Source organism: Bacillus rossius, chromosome 18 (genome assembly GCF_032445375.1).
Source record: "Bacillus rossius redtenbacheri isolate Brsri chromosome 18, Brsri_v3, whole genome shotgun sequence".
NCBI lineage: Eukaryota > Metazoa > Arthropoda > Insecta > Phasmatodea > Bacillidae > Bacillus > Bacillus rossius.
In genome coordinates, this window is record NC_086345.1 from 29980786 (window position 1) to 30002811 (window position 22026).

Below are 22026 nucleotides of genomic sequence, written 5' to 3' on the forward strand. Positions count from 1 at the left end.
GTTGTGCGACATCTTGGAACTCTTGTCTTCTTCTCTGGTGCAATCATAACTCCACACACACACGGCCACACACCCAGGGGCAGCCGCCCCGGGCCCCGCTTCTGTTACTGACCCCCCGCGCCGTGGTTCGCACTTTTACTTTACTTGTTTGTCTAGCGTTCACTTGTGAAATAAAATTTATTTCGAAACATGAAATAAGCGTTAATGTTACTGACTTTTTGTGTCATCGAGGATACTGCCAGCAAAGAATTAGGCTGTGAGATGATATAACAGTAATTTTTATTAATAAATATTTTTCCGTCACAAGTGGCTCAACAGACAACACAATAAACAGAGCAGCAACGCGTTTCGGACAGACGGCACGCGGCACGGCTAGAGCGCCAGCATGTCGGTGCGGCGCGCCAGCACGCCCAGCGCCTGGTCAGCGCCCAGGTGGAGCACGCCCAGGTCTGCCAGCACGGCCGCCCGCCCCGAGCCCTCCTCCCGCCCCAGGGCGTCGCGCAGCAGCAGCGCGGAGCCGCGCGGCAGGTTCAGCAGTGCGCAGCTCTCCTTCACCCTGCACGCACACACCACGGCCACACGACAGCCGTCACTGGAGGTTCGGGAGAGTGTCGCGACTGATAATCGTTCGTGCAAAAGCCTTTGCCATCAGAAGTAGTATGAACTATGAGCACATTCGATGAGTAAATTATTTATATGTAATATGGTAGGTATATTTGGTATTAATTCTCACATTAACTAAGCACGCACGCACACACGCACACACATGCACGCATACACAAATAACCATTTACCTCAACCACTCGATATGACGGCCAGTTCCCACCCAACACACAAGAACATCCGTATTCAAGCAAAAACCTGCCAGTTCTCGTCACGGCATGTGGGGTTTGCCCCCCTCAAGACGGACCACTGCATTCTCACAAGCTCGATAAGCATATATCAGCAGTATTCAATGGTGGATACGAATGATTTCATTATTGCATTAGCCAACTAATGTCTAGCAAAAATGGCTGATAGGAGTGATAGGTATTCTCTGACATCTTTGTACCGATTATTGAAACATTGAAACTAGGTATTCTCTTAGCTCTAGAATGTGCTTAAAGAACTTACTATTACTCAATCGTCTTTTGAAATGAAAAAAAAAAACTTTGAAAATATTCAGGCTAAATAGTCAAATATCAACTACTAGTAAATTTTAAAAATTCCACTTCTAACATTAAAATAAACACTGAATGATTTCCGGAAGATAAGACGTGTTGGTTTTGACTTGAGCTGCTCTAACTACTAACAATAATTAACATAAATCATTATGTGTCGTTCACTGAAAATTATTGAAAAGAAATGAATATTTCAAAAAATATAGCAAAAGATGCAGGATGAAGCAGAGTTGTCTGTGGGTTCCTTCGGCTTCTCTTCCCGGCGGCTGTCGGGGAAGCAACCTCCGCTCTCCCCCTCCCAGAGACCACAAGTCATCACAGCATTCTCGGCTTTCTGAACTAAAGTCGCGACACTTCACTCTTCTAACTTGCGGCCACGTAAATCACTTACTGGCGAAAGTGGCACCGAAAAGGGTCTAGCAGATACGGAATGAATTGCAATTTTCCGATCCATAAAGTTTTTTTTTTCGTAATCACACAATCAAAAAAGTTATATTCGGAGTCACATTATTTTTGGGTGAATGCGGTGATATTTGTGTGGTTACGCGACACGTGATGTGAACAGCTGACGGAAGACGGAGGGTGCGGGCTGCAGGGGTGCCAACTCACGCGGGGAAGTGCGCCTCCGGCTTGTGCGTGAACTGGCCGAAGAGCGGGAAGAGGTTGCGCACCATGTCGTACTGCAGCTGCATGGCCCCGCCCTCGTTGAAGCTGTTCTGCATGACCACCTCCTCGTGGATGAACTGCACACCAGGCGTCCCCGGCGTCAGCCCCCCACTCTGCCCCCAATCCGCCGCACATTCCCAAAACTCCTGAACAACTCCATGTTCCATCCAACATTTCACATCATATCATTTGTATATTTGAGTATTCATTTACCAATAGGTACAGACAGACAAGATTTTATGGTTTCATTTTTTTATGAATTCTGTTCATTAAAAAAATATAGCATATTATTGAACACATACGACACATAGCACATGTTTTATGATTATGTACTACTTATATCACCGAAACAGTGTCGTTTTGTCTGACACAGACGCTGCTATCAGGAACAAAAAAATAAAATCGGCAAGTGCTTGTACAAAAATTGTACCAATGACGTAATATAAAAATGAGATGCTAATAACAAATGTAAGATCAAAAAAACGAGAAAAATTATTAATTTCCAATAATTTAGTACATGCATTTTTGATTTAACATACTTTTCGAGCCATACTTTTGTGTGCAAGTTTCATGTAGTATATTCTATTTTTTTTTTTTTTAGGTGTTTCATAGATGTAATAAAGGAGGAAAATAATTTTAACTTAATTTTTTTATAATCTAGTTTAGAAATTATATGAGAATTGTGATTAAATTACGTAATAGTTTGATTAGTAGAAACCTCGTTTTACTGCTAAGTGACAAAAATCATGGTCGCTATTTATTTAGGTTTCACTGTATATCTTGTTCGCTAAATTTTTGCTAGAAAATACTTTTAAGTATTGCGTGTGTAGAGATTAAGGAGGTAGCAAGTGTGTTTTTGTAAGTTTTGCAGGCAGGTGGTGGCTGTGAGGTTGTCCGTGTGCCCGACAGTAGCGATGCAAGGAGGCAGGGCCTGATTAATCCTTAGGCTAATTAGGCTGCAGCCTAGGGGCACGAGGATCGGGGGGGGGGGGGGGTCTGAAATATTGTGTCTTCGCATGCACTATTAATCTAGCATCATCGCATTAACCCTGCATATTTCAACTAGACCGAGACAAAACACTAAAACTAAAGGCGCTGTGAACTGAAAAAGCTAGGTAGTATGAACCATGTTAAAATTTTCCACACTAGTAAACAAAGTCAAAACTAACATATACCACTTGTTAGGCCGACTGCAACACACACGCGCCTGGCGGGGGGGGGGGGGGCGCGTCCTCGCAATCCTGAATTCTGGTGTTTCAAAGCATGAAATCGGCCAAAAAAAAAAAAATAAAACCATTAAATCATGTGTGTCTAGTAATTTAACCCTCTGAGAAGGTTTTCGAGGTTTAGCTGAGCGCACATTTAGGCGAAACTGAATGCTTCTCGAAATGTCTCTGCAAGGGGGCACAAGAGTCATACTTTTTCAGTAATATGCCATTCATTTTCAACGAACAGATTTCGTAAAAAAAAAAAAAAAAAAAAAAAAACATCCTTGAATTCTGGTGTTTCGAAGCATGAAATCGGCCATAAAAAAATAAAACCCGTTAGATCTCGTGTGTCTAGTGATTTAACCCCCTGGGCAGGTTCTGGAGGTTGGTTTGAGCGCACGTTCAGGGCGGGCGGTCAGAGGGCTCTCGACCCACCACAGCGAGGGGGGAGGGGGGGGGGAAAGGCGGCTCACCTGGGACAGCTGGGCGGCCACCTGGCGCCACGCCTGCGCGAACAGCGGCACGGACAGGATCTCCTGCAGCGTCTGGAGTCGCGCGGCCAGCGTCTGCAGCATGGGGCAGGCCGTGGGCGACACGGACGGGCTCACCAGCTCCCGCGGCGACGGCATCGCGAACCACCTGTCGCACGCGCGCGCGCGTCTCAGAGACAGCACCGAGGCCCCCGCCTGTATCCGCGTCACGGGGAGAATCCACCATGTTTTTGAATGGTGCCCCGCTGAGGTTCCCTCAAAGGCCCGGGATTCCTGCTGGGTAGGACTCGTTACTTGGGAGTGGTGCCCCGAGTGCTTTAGGGGCAGGTATCAGGTCTCCCTAGCCCTTTGAAGTGCTGACGTTGTGAGCGACGAGGACAGCTGGAAGAGGTTGGGTAGGCCTCCACCGGACCGCGGGTTCGCTGGGTGATCGAGGAGTCCCAGCGTGAGGCGGGAGACCGGGGCAGGCGCCAGAAGTGATGACGACTCCGGAGGGCTGAGGGAGCATCCAACTTGCTGGTGAGCTGAGTGGGGTAGGGGACCGGAGGTGGTACACAAGCTGGGTTGGGATGGGTAGCCCCAGCCCCTGTGTACAGCCAAAAGCTCTAACGCTCTTCCCGGTTGCGTATGCGGCGTATCCGCATCCACGCCCATGGGGGCCCCGGGGCGGAAGGGCCTCACGGCTAAGAGCGCTGGGTTACGAAAGAAAAGGGGGGGGGGGGGGAACCCTTATTGTGACTTATGTATCCGTGTCACTGTGGCGGGGCTAGTTGGTGCTTCTAGCGCGCAGTCTTCTCATCGTGCTGTTTCTTTGCTGTCAAAAGCGTAAAAAAAATTTGAGCATTTTGAAATGCCAGGTAAAATTAATTAATATTTTTTTGAAAGAAATTCAAACCATTTCTTGAAGTAGCCAGTGGCATTGCAGTTAAACCTAAAAAGTTTCAGTGCTGCAATAAATAAAATTCTCCTTATTTGTACAACCCAAAAAACGTTGAAAATATAACTTTGGCAGCTAATTATGCAAAAAGTATGCTCTGTATATATATTTTTTTTCATTTCGTGGAAGTTAAACAATTGAAAAAGTCTAAAAGTTGATCAGTGATTTAATGTAAATATAAAATCATGACCTGAAATGGGAGGCACCCCCTTAATAACATGTACCGCGATCTATATGCGAGTTTTTCATTTTGGGTAAAAAAAAAAAAAAAAAAAAGTTTCGACATTTCACTGTTGTGCTTAAATAACTAGCCTGAGTTGGTCTTAAATAAATACGTATGTTACACGTAAGAATGAAATTGTTTGGTTAAAATACCTCAGCAGTGTGTGCAAAGCATCACGAAGCGGTTCACTTAACCGGCCGGAAGGAAAGAGTTGACAACCACACACGTATCAAAACAAACTTTCTGTCAATTTTTTCTTTTTATATGATAATTAAAAAAACTTTGCGATGTACAGAGAAAGCTGCACGCGGGCAGGTGAACGCAGCGCGTACTTGTCGCGGCGGTACTCGCGGCTGTGGGCCGCCACGTCCGTCTCCACGCTGTGGCACAGCTGGGACAGCAGCTCGTCCTTCATGCGCTCCAGCAGCGCCAGGGCGTCGTCGAACACCGTGCCGTCGGCCCGGGGCTCCTCCCCCGCCCCCGCCAGGCGCTGCCGGTAGTACTGCAGCTGCGCAAAGTGCTGCCCGCCCCGCGCCCCCTATCAGCCACACTCCATCACACAACAAAAATACTACATGATTACAGAAACAACTGAAACTAACACATAAGTCAGCAAAAATGAAAGGAAAAAAATAACCAAGATAAGCAAAAAAGAGAAAAAAATAAGTTACTTAGACGGGAAGAAAAATCAAAATTTGTTGGAATAAAATTGAATATTTCAAAGTACGAAAAGCCAACACTACAAAAAAAAAAAAAAAAAAGTAACTCAGAACTGTCAATAATTATTCAAGCTCAGACAGACTTTGTATTTGTAAAAATTTCTAACTTATTAACTCCTACTTTAAGAACTTGTATTTTTTTTTTAAAAAGTTCAAATACAAAAATTATTTGTATTATACTTAGGTACAATGAAACCTTCTTTGTATACTGTGAGGAAGTTGTAAAGGGCAGACGTGTTTGGCCTTTGATAACTGCTGATGCAAAATATGTCATATCGGTGTGTATGAATTGTAAAATGTGACAAGTCTTAAATAAGTTGGAGGAACATTGCCACACCAGTCCAAGGCAAAGCAAACATGGCCTTTTGTCCATAAAATGTCAGGGCCAGATCAGAAAGAGGTGGGCGCTCTGGAAACCTGCCTTCCCCCCCCCCTCCTATTTAATTTTCATCACTTTCTCTGGTGAGCGCTAGCCGCCGAATGCTTGGCTCAATCACTGAGGCGACAGGAGCTGCCCTCGTACCTGCCAGGACTGCAGTCGGGACGATGGAGGCTTGCAGTGCAGTGTGATGTAAGGAAGGACAATGTAACACTAGAGGAGAGGAGAGAGAGGAGGGGTGAGGAGTGGCGATGAGGAGTGGAGAGGTGAGACGAGGGTAGCGGAGCGGCCGGCGGAGCGTGGTTACCGGCAGGGAGCCCCAGTCCTGCAGCACGCAGGCCAGGTAGTGCACTGTGTTGGCGATGGCCGGCAGGCGCGAGGCGAGCGGCTCCGGGGGCTCCTGGTGCAGCAGCTGCAGCAGTCGCACTCGGTAGTCGTCCAGCAGCTCCAGCTGCAGCTTCAGGAACTGCAGCCTGCGCATCACCACCCGCGTCGCCACACACTGTGCTGGTGATCCTCGCTGCCCTTCGAGGCCTCCGCCCCACGTGGCGTGTCAGCTTCGGAGGAAACAACTGCTCCAGATATCCTAGTGGGGCCTGTTTCCGCCAGGGCAGACGAGTAGTCGTGTTTCCAGATTTTTTTTTTATGAGTGAAAAAGGCTAAATCACGTGTTATCAAAATTATTTTTAGGGTTAAAACACTTGGTAGAGATTCTTGAAAACAATACACCTTTATCTTCAATACAATTACAGCGCAACCAATTCGGAGCCTTTGCGCTCGGATGAGATACCGCACTAGAAACATTGGCGAGCGTCGCACTTCATTCTGCCTCACCGGCACTAGACAGGCCGCTAAGAGAGGCTTGTCACCTGACCACTTACCACTTTTCCACACAATTCCGGAAAAAAAAAAAAGTTGAATCTCAACACACCTACATTCACAGGTTAATAATAGTGGTGTATAATTACAATGAACAATCGTTCAAATCTGCCAATATAAATTGGTAGGCCACCAATACTATTTCAATTTGTTTTTGTTCAAACTTTGAGATGGTAAGCGTTTCGTATAAACTAGTCTATAAATGATGTTAGGATGGTAATTTAACTTTGAGCTGTTGGTGACACTGACTGTGGAAGAATACCGTTACCAGGCGCCATTTTTTTTTACTGTTCGGTTCATTTTTTTTAGAGAGTTAGTTATGTGCGGAGCTTTTGGAGTAACTTTGGTGGTTGGCTGAAGATTACCGGGAGCAATGGGTGTGCCGTGCACACGATACGTGTTGCGGGATGTAGGACTGGTGCGGCGACGTGTGTATGGACAATTCCGTGGACTTACATCAGTCGCAATTACGTGCGTGGTCCACCGGTGGAAGCGTGGATTCAACTTTCAACCTATGAGAACAAGGGAGCACTACCGTTCGATGGTAAACAGTAAGAGTAAGAAAAGTGATGTTCGTTATGTTACGATGTGTTTGGGCCAGACGAAGCTTTTTGTTATTTTTTTTTAAATTGTGTGGTTCCAACACATTATTTCTCTTTATCAGCCTACTCTCTTTCTCATAGTTGGTTTATCAGAACGTTTGAACGTTGATTCCTTACAGCAATCATGGAAAAAAATATGACGTACAATTTTAACGAAAATTGCTATTAAAAAGATTATTTAAACATTTGGAATCAAAAAAAAAATATTAATGCAAGATATTACCAGGAAAGAAATAAAATTAAATAATAAAATAATTAGTTATAAAGACACAGTTTATATGTATACTGGAAAAACTTTACTTTGACCAATTAAATTAAATATAATTAATGCAAGCATTGCGTAACTAATATGCAGAATAATTGAGATCATTATAGAATAATATATAATTCCGGTAAAGGGGTATTTTACAAAATTTTATTCTTTGATAATTCTGTATTTGTCGGTGATTTAAACTGAATCAATAACATTACTATCACTATGATTGATAGTTTGCATATTGTAAGAGTAAAGTGTTTGTTGGTTTTGAGATCATTAAAGAACAATTACATGTTTATGCCAACGTTAATAGAAAGAATTAATTCGGTTCTTATGCCATTTTGAATTAACCATTTTTTTATGTAGCTTTTGTCAGGAATCACTTTGGGGATGTGGGGGGGGGGGGGGGGGGGAAATGATATAATTTTCAAATTGGTAAAAATTGGTGTTTTCCTAAAACCTTTAAAATCTCAGGGTCCTGGGCTGTTATGTATGATTGATGTCCCTTACTTTACGATGCCGGGTACTCGAGCCAGTGGTGGGGAGGGGGACGTGCCTGTGTCCGGGCTGGGGCAGGCCGGCGTAGCGCTCCGTCACCGTCAGCAGCAGCGTGAGGAACGACTCCCCGCACTCGGTCACCCGCATCTCGTCCAGCTCGGCCGTGCCCAGCGGCAGCCAGGCCGTCTCCGACTCCAGCATGGCGTCCATCTTCTCCCCCGCGTCTGCGGCCCACGAGCCACTGTCAGGGCGGCTACCTGTCGGGGCTCCTCAGACACAGCAAGGGACCACCACAGCCATTTGGAGAACCTTGGAAAACTGACGACCTCACCTCACCTCACCAGGGGCGTAGCCAGGGGGGGGGGGGGGAGGGGTTCCAACCCCCACCCCCCACCCCCCTTAGCTCCAAATCTTTAATTAATTTCTTATTCATCACTCAAACAAATTTCATATTAAAAATTAATAAAATTTTTACCATTACAATATTTAAATTTAAGAACCGAAAACTGCTAAAATAGCACTATTTTACACCTTAAAATCCAAATTTTCCCGGGGGAGGAGCCCCGGACCCCCCCCCCCCCCCCCTTTAATACGGGGGGGACGGGGACGGCATGCTTCTTAACACCCCCCCATACACAAATCCTGGCTACGCCACTGCACCTCACTCAATACTAAATCAATACCAACAAGATTACGTATATGGTTTGTTTTTATATTTAGGCTAATTTCGTTTTTAAAAACAGGACATTTCTGTTTTATTTTTTATTTTTTTATAATTATATTTATTCATAACTATAGCAGTACCTTTGAACAAATATGGCACTTAAAAAGATTTTGACTAATAGTGACAATATTTTTAATAAGCATGTTTTAACTATTCGGAACAATAAAAATAAATTGGCATGTGTGTTCGGAAAATGTACCGTCGTAATTTTAAAACTGATTTACTAATAAGTCACAAGATAAACAAAAAAATTAAGTTAAAAAAAATCTTTTAATATTTTTAGTACATACAATTTGGTATGAATTTCCTGCTAAATATATTTGATTTACGGTATTAAATATTTGGGATTTATGGGAGTTCGGTTAAGTTTTCTGAAAATTGCTGATTATTTTCATGATTTCAGTTGCCTCTCAGTGTATTGTGGTGTATTAAATTGCATTTCAGTGTTTTTTCTGGTGTTATCGCAATCCACCATATAACCTAGTCCCGACTCTCTGGCCTAGATTAATATTCATGACGTTACCTTATTATTTATTTCTAACTGCAGCCAACAACCCCAGCATGACTAGAATTTACGAACACAAGAGTTGGTACCAGTGGTTTGGAAGCCACTGAAAGTTTATACGCACATCTGTGCAACGTAAAACACTCAAGGAAAAAAAAAAAAACTATGAATATCAAAAATTTCCACTGTAGAGTTGCACAGGATGATGCAGAAGTCAGGTGCCTCATCTGTTAGGCAGTTTCACAAACAAGCTACTAGAAGATGAGACGGTAGACTTATTTGATACATATACTGTTACTTGTATATTTTTTTTAAGTACCGACAAGACAATGCTTCATTCCAGGAGCTATCACGTCCAGTGTTTCGAATACTTGCTCGTATTACCTAGGTAGTTTTTTGATGAATCATAACTAGAGACCAGAAAAATTCGCAAGTTCAGTGACCTCCTGGATAGACTCCAATATCCTCTACACACTCGGGCAAATGCCAACTGTCTGAGTCGTCTCGACTGGATGGCCCTGTGATTCGACACTTCTACGGGTGAGGGTCTCTAATCGGCCCTCAGTCCTCCAGATAAACAGTGAACCAATGACAGAAGCCGCAGTAAGGTATAATTAGAGACCGGAAAAATTCGCGGATTCATTTCGTGATAGGCTGAAATTCAAACATGTGTATAATTCTGCTGGTCCTGCTATTGGTTCGCGGTTCAACTGGAGCTCTCTGGGCCAATGAAGGACTATCGACCAAAGAAGCATCGAATATCAAGCTACCCTGTTGGAGACGCCTCACAATTTAATAACCAATGAACACGCGTGTTTACTTGAGAAGTGCAGAGGATAATGGAGGCTATCCTAGAGGTAATTGAATCCGCGAATTTTTCCGGTCCCTAGGTATAATTATTTTAATTTTAGCATAGCACGAAATGAACCCGGGAATTTTCCAGGTGTCTAGTTGTAAGTTATAAGATGTCGCTCCGAGCGGATGTCGGGGACCTGACTTCCGCCTCGTTCGGCCGGCCGGGCGGGCGCGGGCAGTTACACTTCTTCTCCATGTGGATCCACTTGAGGAAGACGTGCGCCTGGGTGAGCACGGCCAGCACGCCGGGCTGCGCGGCGGGGAAGGCGTGGCCGCGCCGCAGCTCCTGGTCGAAGCCCAGCAGCTCGTCCACCAGGTGCGAGAAGAGGGCGTCGTCCGCCATGAGCGAGGGCAGGTCAGTGTGCAGCTTCTCCAGCACCAGCCCCACCAGGCCGCGCGCCAGCTCCGCCTGCCGCACCGCGCTCCCTCACTGCCTCGCTCTCTCTCTCGCTGCCGCGCTGCCACACTACCGCACTGCCACACTGCCACACTGCCGCACTCTCTCTGCCACGCTGCCATCCACTACCACACTATCAACCTGCCTCACTGCCACGCTTCCACGCTGCCATGCTGCCACGCTGTCACGCTGCCACGCTGCCACACTACCACACTGCCACACTACCACTCTTACCACACTGCACTTTTACATTTTTATTTCTAGTCCAATTTCATTTTTTAAATCAAATATTTTTGCGATGTTTTTTTTTCTATGAAAGCTATTTTGTGGTACGTACTCCACCAAAATAGTGATAAAATTTGAATGCTGAATTTTTGCTAAAAAAATACTAATTGTAATAAATTGGTCTAAAACAGATCAATTCAGAATAAAAATAAATTAGCGATCATAGTGATTCAATAACAGATGCACAATAAAAAAATTCAATTAAATCTTCTGATCCATACACTTTGGAAAACATTTAAATCTCTTAAACATAACATACATGAAAAAAAATCTAGACACACATTCTTCATTCAGAATTTGTGAAATGGTGTGTTAATGGAGTAGCATATTCATTACAATGGCAAAATACACTGTGGAATAATTTTTTGCAAATTCTAAATTATTCTGGTAGCTACGAAATAAGCATCGCTGCAAAGCAAATTCTCAAGTGTGATTTGCTCATGTGTATTTTTTTTTTTTTCACAATAGTAAGTGTGTTTATGATTTTCAACACTCCAAAATTTGTGGCTATGCAGTTTTCAATATTTGAAACAAAGGGAAAAAAGCAATTTAAATAGTTTTTTGGCTGTTCCGTATTGCAAATGAAATCATATTAAACGTAATACTGTTAATATTCCCAACCAACGAACGGCCAACAAAAAATAAAATCAAGGCTGCCAACATTTAATCTTATGTGTGCTTTGCTCACGTATATTTTTCACAATAGAAAGTGAGTTTATGATTCTCAGCGCTCGGAACTTTGTGGCTATGCAGTTTTCGACATTTGAAACAAAGGAAAAAAAAAAAAAAAACAATTTAAATAGTTTTTCGGCTGTTCCGTATTGCAAATTAAATCTTAAACGTAATACTGTTAAATATTCCCACCAACGAATGGCCAACAAAAAATAAAATTAAGGCTGCCAACATTTAATCTTACGTGTGCTACGCTCATGTATATTCTTCACAATAGAAAGTGAGTTTATGATTCTCAGCGCTCGGAACTTTGTGGCTATGCAGTTTTAAACATTTGAAACAGGGGGGGGGAAAAAAAGCAATTTAAATAGTTTTTTCGGCTGTTCCATATAGCAAATTGAATCATCTTAAACGTAATACTGTCGATGTTCCCGACCAACGAACGGTCACAAAAAGGTTGCCAACATGTAGTTTGAAAGGTGTCTAGGTGGCCTGTGAAGGAAGCAAAGAGTGCTGGAGGGACGCACCTTGGCACACACGTGCTGCAGCCCCAGGGAGTCCAGCGCCGGCTGCACCCAGCGGCCCACGAAGCGCTCGTGGTCGCGCAGCCACGCCAGCACCTGCGTCAGGTACCACTCCGGCCTGTCCGCCCGGTTCGTCTGCCTCGAGCCGTGGAAGTGGTACAGGAACCTCTTCCTGAGCGGCCGCAGCAGCAGCGCGAGGGGCAGCGTGAGGGGCCCCGTGTCCGTCAGCAGGCTGGACGCCACCGCGGGCTCCGCCCCCGCGGGGTCCCTGGGACACACGCGCTCCGCCATCACCGCTGCCTTCCACGCCTTCAGGACTCCACTTCATTTCTATTGTGGTTACTCTCATTCAACCATCTCCTCCGGTGAGGCAATCGAGGCAGGCGAGCGCGAGTCACTCAGCCTGTGGTTGTGGCGCCAATGTTCTTTACATAACGATATTTTTTTTTTCTTTTAAGTTTTCTTTATATAAAACTGAGAAATTTTTTTTTTTAAGTTGATAATTCTGTGATTCTGTGATCATTTGTATAAATTTTTTTTCTTCCTAAAGTTAAAGATTGAAAGCAAGACAGAATGAAGTGATATTTTCACTTAAGCAAGAAGGAAATTGTAACACAAGTGTTTTATCTTTTAAAATTTGGTCACTAAATCTTGTTCAATCATTCGAAACAATTACTACCTCCATCACCAACTGCTGTAAACTAATAAAAAAATATATATGCTTTGTACCGAAGGTACCGGAATTTATTTGGTTCCGTTGAAGACTATAGCATCCACATTCCAGTTTCTCAAGATAGGTTACAGTTACGAGTACTGTAGCCAGTAGCGAGACATTGGCTGCCGAGTGTTGTTCCTGCCATTCAGAGCTTATCAACCAACAAAGGAAGGATATAATGATATTTTACAGAAGGAATATTCACCACTGACAATACTAAAAAAAAAAATCTGCACTTTGGCGGAACGATCACATTTTGCCACTCGAGAACAGAAGCGAGAATCCATCTGCACAACTCTGCACTCCACTACGAGTTTCGATGGAAGCACTGAAAGAGGATCTCCACACAAATCTGTAGTGACGTTCATAACGGCAGGATTTCCCCCCCTGGTCTGCTAGAAACAGGCGGAGCAGCACCACGATGTAAAACTAGCTTAGGTTAAGAGGACGGGGCAGAGGCTAGGAGGCAGCGGGGCACTCACGGCAGTTGTATGCGCAGCAAGAGCTCGGTGAGCCGCTGCAGCCTGTGCAGGGACTCCGGGGCGGGGGCGGCCAGCACGCTGCCCCCCACGAAGGGCCAGCGCACCGCCCTCTGCACCTCCTCGTACTGCCTGCAACACCCGCCCCCTCTCTCTCTCTAACCAACCCCTACACTACACTCACTTAAACAAGCACACATTAGCAGGAACCGGCTAAATTAGCGGATTCGATGACCTCTAGGATGGCCTCCATTATACCTCTGCGTTTCTCAAGTAAACATCGGGTACTAAATTTTGAGGCGTCTCCAACTGGGTTACTTGTGATTCGACGCTTCTTTGGTCGATGGTCTCTCATTTTGGCCCAGAGAGCTCCGGTTAAACTGTGAGCCAATAGCAGAACCAGCAGAATCGTACACGTGTTTTTAATTTCAGCCTATCACGAAATGAATCCCGCGAATATTTTTCCGGTCTCTACACATTAGTTGTGATAACAATGGTTCAGGCATGAAACAACCCAGCCAGAACACAATAAAAATGACAAGAAACCACACTGACAACGCTGTTGGCTCTCGTCAAGAGCGTACATACTCTTGACATGTTGTTGCTTTGTTGAGTTTTGTCTGGGGTGTTTCGTGTCCTGTCTCTTCTAAACACCTAGACTATTGAAACATAATTTTAATATTTAATTGGTATTTCTTCTATTCTGAAAAAAAAAAAAACTAAGTGAACAGTGAACATGGAATATCAGCATCCTTTAGCTCCAACGATAAAGCATTTACAAAATGAGTAGGAGAGGCAGGACTCTCAATGATCTGTTGTGTCCATCCGTTTGCCAGCGAGCCAAACAAATCACAATGATCCCCACGTCCCTCAAATATTTTTCCATTTTGATGCTGCCAACAGACTAGAAGTCTTAAATTGTGGTGAAAATTTTATTTTGTATAGGTGGTTTAGATTGACGATCATGAAAGCTAAGAATGTACAAATAATTTATCTCAGTTTTTGGGCTATAATAATTATTAATAAATTTTCAGTTGGTCGATTTTTTGTATCAGAATCAAACTTTACAATGTGTTCAAATGCCAGTTAAAAAAACATTTAATTGAAGCACCTAAACAAACAAATAACTTCAAAACTCTTTAGGACGGTACAGGTTGCCGGCAATTTCTTGCTGAAGGTTATAATTTTATCAGTCTGAGGTGGACGGTTTGAGGGTGGACGGAATTTTCTGGCTTTCTGATTAGCTTGAGGTCAAACGATTGACGGATGGGTTGAGGAAATGGACAGACGGATCTTCTTTCAATCAAGCTAAAGAGCAAATGGCAGCATCTCACACACTGCCGCCACGGATGGAGCTGGGAATGCTGATGTGGAAAGGGGACAGCTAAGACGGAGAGGGGAATACTGAGCTGGACAGGGGACAGCTGAGACTGAGAGGGGACAGCTGAGACAGAGAGGGGACTGCTGAGGCAGAGGAGACTGCTGAGGTGGACAGGGGACAGCTGAGACGGACAGGGGACAGCTGAGACGGACAGGGGACAGCTGAGACGGACAGGGGACAGCTGAGACGGACAGGGTACAGCTGAGACGGACAGGGGACAGCTGAGACGGACAGCGGACAGCTGAGACGGACAGCGGACAGCTGAGACGGACAGCGGACAGCTGAGACGGACAGCGGACAGCTGAGACAGACAGGGGACAGCTAAGACTGAGAGGGGACTGCCGAGGCAGACAGGGGACAGCTGAGACTAAGAGGGGACTGCCGAGACAAACAGGGGACAGCTAAGACATTGAGGGGACTGCCGAGGCAGACAGGGGACAGCTGAGACATTGAGGGGACTGCCGAGGCAGACAGGGGACAGCTGAGACTGAGAGGGGACTGCCGAGGCAGACAGGGGACAGCTGAGACGGACAGGGGACAGCTGAGGCTGAGTGGGGACAGCCGAGGCGGACAGGGGACTGCGGAGGCGGAGAAGGACCGAGGGCGCACTCACGCGGAGAGGCGCTCCTTGAGCACGGAGTGCCAGAAGCGCGTGGTGGCGGAGAGGTAGGCGAGCAGGTGCTGGCAGCATGAGCCGCGCAGCTGCCGGCCGAGCACGCACAGGGACTCGTACGCCTGCACGCAGCGCGCGTCGTCCTCCGCCAGCGCCTCCTCCATCTGCGCACTGGGACCGCGGCCTCCCACACACTGCGTCTGCACATCACCTCGTGTTCATCCGTGTGCACGTACACCATGCTACTTCCTTACATCTCCGAGATCTATCGAACTTATGCCGACATAACCTTTGCTATACATTCCGCATTATATTGCTTCTATACGAACAAATACATTTCTTGTTTGAAAAAAAAAAAAAGGAGACAGTAAATATGACTATTATCGACTTTTCAACTTATTTTTGGGGTTAGTGATTAATCATTTCGCAAGCACTCGTACGAGAGTTATACATGTTTTTTTAAAAATTACTTAATAGCCTACGCTTCTGGCGGAAGTTAAAACTCTTAAATTATTTAAAAATTGCCTATTATAATTTATAAAAATAAAGTTTTTGTAACACAACAACAAAACTCTTATAATTGCAAGTCATCAGTCCTTTAGTTGCATTTTACCCTTGATTATAAGCCTTGCTTATTTGCAGGCCTACTTTCCGATATCACTTCCTCTCAAGGGCATACACAAGGAAGGGTGGGTAGGGTCAGGGTCGGCTGATTCAAACCACAATGATCATTAAACCATGGTTAAAACCAAGTGGTTATTATATATATATATATATATTTTTTTTTTTCAAATAGAATATTTTTTTTTTATCAAAAAGTCTAATTATTCTCTTTTAACAACAAAATATTGGTCATTAATGTTTTTTTGTGTTTTAACAGGAACAAAAAATTATATACTAATCATTTAAATTATCTGAAGAAGCAGAAAATCATACCCATGTAAATACTTCTTTAAAATAAAAAAATATCAAAACAGTTAATTCACATTTCTGTTGGGAAATCCCCGACTGTACTCTGTGGGAAAAGCCCATTCTGTGCGGAATCCTCCTCCCTGTGGGGGAGAAATACCCATTCAAACGTGCAGATTTGCTGGACTTCAGTTCTCTGATGTTGTTCAAACTCTTCCGGTTCAACGTGAGCGGGCAGGAAGCGGGAACGTTGCGTGTGGCTGTCGTGCGAACACATGCCGAGAAACAAAATAACTAGTGTGGATAAAAAAAAAACCTGGTTCGGACCAAGAATCCCAGGTTTGTTTGGTTTTGTTTAAAAAACCTTAGTTGTTTTTTTTTCCCGACCCTAGGTGGGCCAAGCCCCCCCCCACTACCACCACCACCAAATGAAATCCCGCATGCGTCCCTGCTTCCCCCTGCAGGGTTGTGAAAGCATGTGTTTCGAAGACAGCTGATCTGCATCACAGGGGACGGGGGGAAGGGGGGGATGAAGGGGAGGGAGGAGGGTCGGCCCCACCTGAAGTCCTCGACGGCCCTGACACGCAGCAGGTAGGCCCGGCAGCGCTCGAGCTGCGCCACGCGATCCACGTAACCCTGCACGTCGCTCGCCGCCGCCTCCACCCCGCGCAGGTAGCAGTGCACCGCGCCGCCCACGGACCGCAGCTGCCCATCCAGCCGCGCCACCTCCGCGCTCACCTCCTCCACCTCCCGCACCGCTGCGCGCACCTTGGAGGGCACCTCGCTGCTCGCCAGCGACAGCTGCAAGCATCACCACACACGCACGACTGCGATGGCACGGGCCTGTACGGATTACCACGGCAATGCTCGGCTCTTCCTTTCACCAACAGAAGCCAAGAATTTGGCCGCGGTGTTAGCCACACCGCTTTTAATGAAAAGAGGAAGTTAAAGAGCATAGAATAAAATTATTTTCGGATTTTTAAAATTTTTTTTGCAAATACCGCCCAACTACATATTTACCGAAATTTAATTTATTTCGAAGACCAAACACTTTTACCATTGGAAAAAAAAAAAAGTAAAATTTCTGTATCACATTCAAAGTTCATCCCTTGATCCTGATGCATGATCCTGTTTAAATTTAGTACAGTGGAAGATCCTGGAAGTATCAAAAACTTGTGATATAATCGTTAATTGAATATGTATTCAAAAAATTTCCCCCAGACCTGACATTATTTGTTTGTATTGTGATACTTGAGTTTTTGTTTGGCCAGGGACTTTTGATGTACTAAATTATAACAGCATGTCCCTAGAATAGTACCATAAAACCCACCGATTTCTCAATGGCTTCTTTCTCTTCCTGTAATTTCTTGCACAATTCTCGACATTTTTCCATATTTTTAATGTCACTGCCTAATTCATCATTTAATTCTTGAATTACTTTCTTTCTCAAATCCAAGCTCACTTGACTTTCCATTACCACGAACTGCAAAAGTACAGCAACACGAAAATAACGTAACTTAACCCTAACCTACAACAACTATATTTTGTAAACAAAACAACTATAATGTTTTCTTTGATTTGAATTTTTTTTTTTTTAGGTGTTAAACAAGGGATGTTGAAGGTTATTATAGTACTTTATTTACTCTATGGTTATTATGGACCTTTTGATAAGGGTGGGGGGTTGTTGTCACAATTTTTTTTTTTAAACATCCTTTCATCGGGATGTTTCAATTATTTTTTTTTCCTAGCCTAAATTATTCTAAGTGAGTAAGGAGAGGGTCCTGGTTAGGGGAGGACCTAAGTGTGTCTCAGGCCGAAGCCTATACACTCTACCATGAGGGTTTTTAACCATGCAGGACAATAGCGCGTGCATCGTGTGCTATTGGGGTTTACTGGCCAGCCATGGCTGCGATTGGCGCCATGACTGACGCTCCATTGGTCGCCTAGCTTAAAAGCTAGCTAATGTGACTCAGGTAAAACCTGCATAGACACAGGGAAAACCCTGGGCCGGGTCATGCGGGGATCAAATAACATGCATTAAGCAAGCAGGTAACTACTGGACAAGAGGGAAGAAGGGTCCAGGTAAGAAGAGTTGGGGGGGATGAAAAATCAACCATGCTGGAGTTGGGTGCTTGGGCCTTGCGGCCCGCATTTACAGGTTGGGAACTCCTGGGTTATTATTAACCAGGGGCGCATGCACCCCCAGGGGTGGGCGACTTCACTCGTCAGCCCAGACCAGCTGCCCAGGAAGCCACAGTTAAAACAGAAGTGGGCAGACGAGCCAGTAAACCAGCTCGAACTGCGGGCGCACGGAGCGAAAGGCAGTCTGACATTGCACCATCTTCATCTTCCTTCTTCCAGTCAACAGCCAACTACCTTTCAAGCCAGGGTGGAGGTAAGTCGTTCAGGCGAATGAAATATCTTGCGAGTCGGACCCTCTTGCCCCCCAAAATCCTGGGTCGGTTGAAGGTCATGCCGCCCAGGCTACCACTGGCAAAAACAGGGCCCCAACTTGAAGGCGCCGCCATCTCTTCCTTCAGAGTTCCGATGCTGTTCAGTTTCGTTGCGCGCGCGGCAGTCCACAGCTCCGCAAGTTCCAGCCCGCAGTTCGTCTACACTTTGCATCCAGGGCACATCGAGCTCCCCTGTGGTGCCTTCGCCGACGGAACTGCTTCCTGCCACCAGCCGAGCTACATTCAGGCTACCTTTCACCCCGATAGCCGTGATAACGACTCCACAGGCCGGCCATTTGTCCGCGGACTGCTATTGGTTATTCACAGTCACCCCAGCGAGATTGCAACTCTCGAGCTGAGATCCCGTATCCGCCACCCGCGGGACGCGGTCGGTAGCAGTTGGCACTGCTAGGCCACCTCCCGTACACCCACAAATCCCCCACGCACTGCCAGCCTTTGGATACCCAATAGGGCGCAGGAAACTCCCAGCCAACAGCCCGCGAGAGAGATGCGCGCGCCCCGAGAGACGACCGCCGACAGTTTGCGAACGTCAAAAAGAAAAAGAAATTCCCCCCTCCCCTGAATTTTATTAAATTAAAAAAAAACTGATAATAAAAAAAGATTTAATATGTTCGAAAAACTAAGAAAATATAATGTGCTCGATTTCACTTTGACCAAATTTGTTTTATTTATGTTTTTTCATTCGTAAATGCATTTATCGTCATGTTCTGTCTTTAGCCATGACTCCCGTTCCACCACATAAACAATCTGCATATTCCGTTACTGGTGACAAACCAATCGTCTTCCCCCTTTCTGAAAGTGGCGTAGTTGAAGTCACTTTATAACCCCACCATCGCTAAAATATTTTTGACCTCTTCTGATGAAAGTAAGTATGAATTAGAATCTTTCCTCGTTAAGAACCGCCATTTTCATAAAAATTAAATTTTAAAACTGTTTCTACTTTGTTTACACTGCACTTCATTTTATGTTTTAGGTGTCTAACCTACATGGAGTAACAATAAGAATGACATGCTCTGGGCTATCTCGAAATAAGAAATAAGAATGTGGCTGGCAATGTGGCTGAGGTGCCAATTAAATTTAATCGGTTATATTGCAAGACTGTGTAGATTTATTACAGGACAGTCACTCATACATGGTGCTGCCACAGCACCCAGCCCATTATGTTGCAGTGCTGGAGCACAGCCCGGCATGCTGGTTGAACAAAAGAGTCCTAGTTACGACCGTGAATACTATACGGTTTGACTGTATAGCGGAGAGAAAGCTCGCATGTGGCAAAGCACAGTTACTGATGTGGAAACACTTAAGAGTTCGGTATGTGGTACATGTTAACACGACATGGAACAATCAAACCTACATAACTCCCTAAAGTTACAAACATGTTGGTTTAGGTCACATGCATGACGGCTACAGGATCAGCCCTGTGTGTGCGTTAAAGATTCAGTTTGGCAAATGGAACACTGACACACCGGCAGGAAGGTACAATACGAGAATAATGTCTACTCTACTCTTAAACATGTGTGAAGGCTCTCGCAGGCACATTTCTCACATGTGTAAATGCGGCCTACAGCAAAGTTCCATGGGAATTAATGTAAGAAAGTTCAATTAAGCATGAGAACTTATCATCCGTAGATGACCCGGTACGGGCGACGAAGGAAAACGTTCACGAGCTCGCCTAACAGTTTCGAGATAAGTTAAAGTTGTTGTGAGTGTTTGCACCTTTAGCCTGTATGTAGCCCAGTGCAGGCTAAGCCGAAATTACCGCAGTTGTGCCATGAAGACTCAATAGGGAATCCCCACAGTGTGACCCTTCAACTACGATGTTAAACTGCAGAACACATTTAGATGCGGAATGATTATGCTAAGCCACTGATGTTTTCCATCAAGCTGGTAGGAGGTCGAGCAAGGAGCGAAAAGAAAAGGTTTAAGAACACTTACGCTATTGCAGTTATGTACTGTCGGTGAAAGTATCAGTGCGCGCCTGCATGTGGCCTCGATGCCGGGTGGTCGATGACAACCTGCCCCTACTGACATCAGGCAGTGAGGGGTCGCTGTTCGTGCATCAAGCATGCATGCGGGCTAGTTATTTACACTTGATTACCCAATAAACAATATGATATTATAAAATGTCTTACAATAATGTGGTTTATTAAATACATTTTAGTTATGGCGGAATGTTACATAAAATCCCGGCGGGCACACTAATGTCATATGTTAGCCGCGTGGGTGGCCATCGATATATCGGCCGCAGGGCCATTTCACTCGATACACTTGCACTGCACATGAGAAGGGAACACAGATAAAAGGGAATGGACTACAATGGACTAAGCGACCAGAGGATGCCCCGACAGATGTCGTCAATTTTTTTAATTGAGCTTTTTTCGTGACGTCACTTTGTCTCTATGTGCGTGGAAGTGGTGCCCAGGCGTCTCTGTTTCCAGTTCCGTCAGAGTCAATGCCGAGGCCAGGCGCGATCGCGAGGTGCCTCCTTTTGCTTATCGCCACACATTCGCTTCAATAATATATTTGTACTTTTTTTTTTATAATTCCCGGAACTAGAGGCGGAAACCTAGTGAAGGTGTTTGGGTGTATAGTCAATTCTCAGTGTGTATGTTTGTAGTGGCTCTCTGTAGTGCTCTCACCTGCAATAAAAGGACCGCCAGTTAGACACCAAACTGCAAGTAATACTTTCTCACACAGTCGTTGTCCTATCCTAGTAATTGCCTGTGTACTAGAGTGACGAAACTGGTCATCAAAGGAGCATATTCGAATGGCCCTCACTATTATAGTACTCTGGTAGGTTTCTACTGCAGAGTCTCAAACATTTTCTCGTTCACCTGAACTGGGCCAGAAAGTCCACTCCTACCTTAGAACTGGAACCGGTGTGATGAAACAAGGCATAGAGGTTAATTAAAAAAAACTGTCTAACTACGTTTAAACCATTTTTGTCTGCAGAGATTTTTCATGTGTTTATATTTATCAATTTTGAAACAGTATTGCTCTATAATCTTTGTTACTCTATGATGCTAGAGATGTAAAGTCTGTTTAGAATAGCGCGTATTCTCGAGGTAGCATTTTATTTTATGTTATTTTAACATAAATATTAATTTACATTTTTTTTACTGTTTCTGACTATTTTTTTTAAATTTGGATGCTTTTGTTTTATTTTTGAATTAATTCACATCAGGGTTTAAGTTTTTCTGTATTTTGCCGGTGTCAGTTTGTGTCTCAGCCGGCCAATCAGAATGTTTTATTTAATTTCTGGCACATTTTTAAATTATTTGAAATTAGAACTTTTTTCTGGAACTAAACGCCATTCTACAAGGACACTAAATTGTGCTGCAAGATTATTATCGTGTGTAATTTAGTTTCTGGTTAGCAAAAAGCATTTAAAATTGCTATTTTAAAGTTTTCATTTAACTTATATTGTTGATAAGGCTAGGGTAACTCTAGAAAGAGTTACAAAGTAGGAGTGCTC

The 22026-nt window shown here is 44.6% G+C and overlaps 1 protein-coding gene across 1 annotated transcript; it reads right to left on the reverse strand.

Moving 5' to 3' along the window:
- Window positions 1-262: 262 nt before the first annotated feature.
- LOC134541116 (RAD50-interacting protein 1) lies at window positions 263-17657 on the reverse strand. Its single transcript, XM_063384292.1, has 12 exons — window positions 17408-17657; window positions 16637-16878; window positions 15169-15339; window positions 13178-13306; window positions 11984-12248; window positions 10286-10511; window positions 8077-8242; window positions 6091-6256; window positions 5018-5205; window positions 3508-3673; window positions 1770-1903; window positions 263-556 (listed from the first exon to the last, which is right to left on the reverse strand). Exons 1-12 carry the CDS (start codon window positions 17549-17551, stop codon window positions 373-375), a joined length of 2181 nt encoding a protein of 726 aa, XP_063240362.1. The 5' UTR covers window positions 17552-17657; the 3' UTR covers window positions 263-372.
- Between the last annotated feature and the right edge of the window lie 4369 nt (window positions 17658-22026).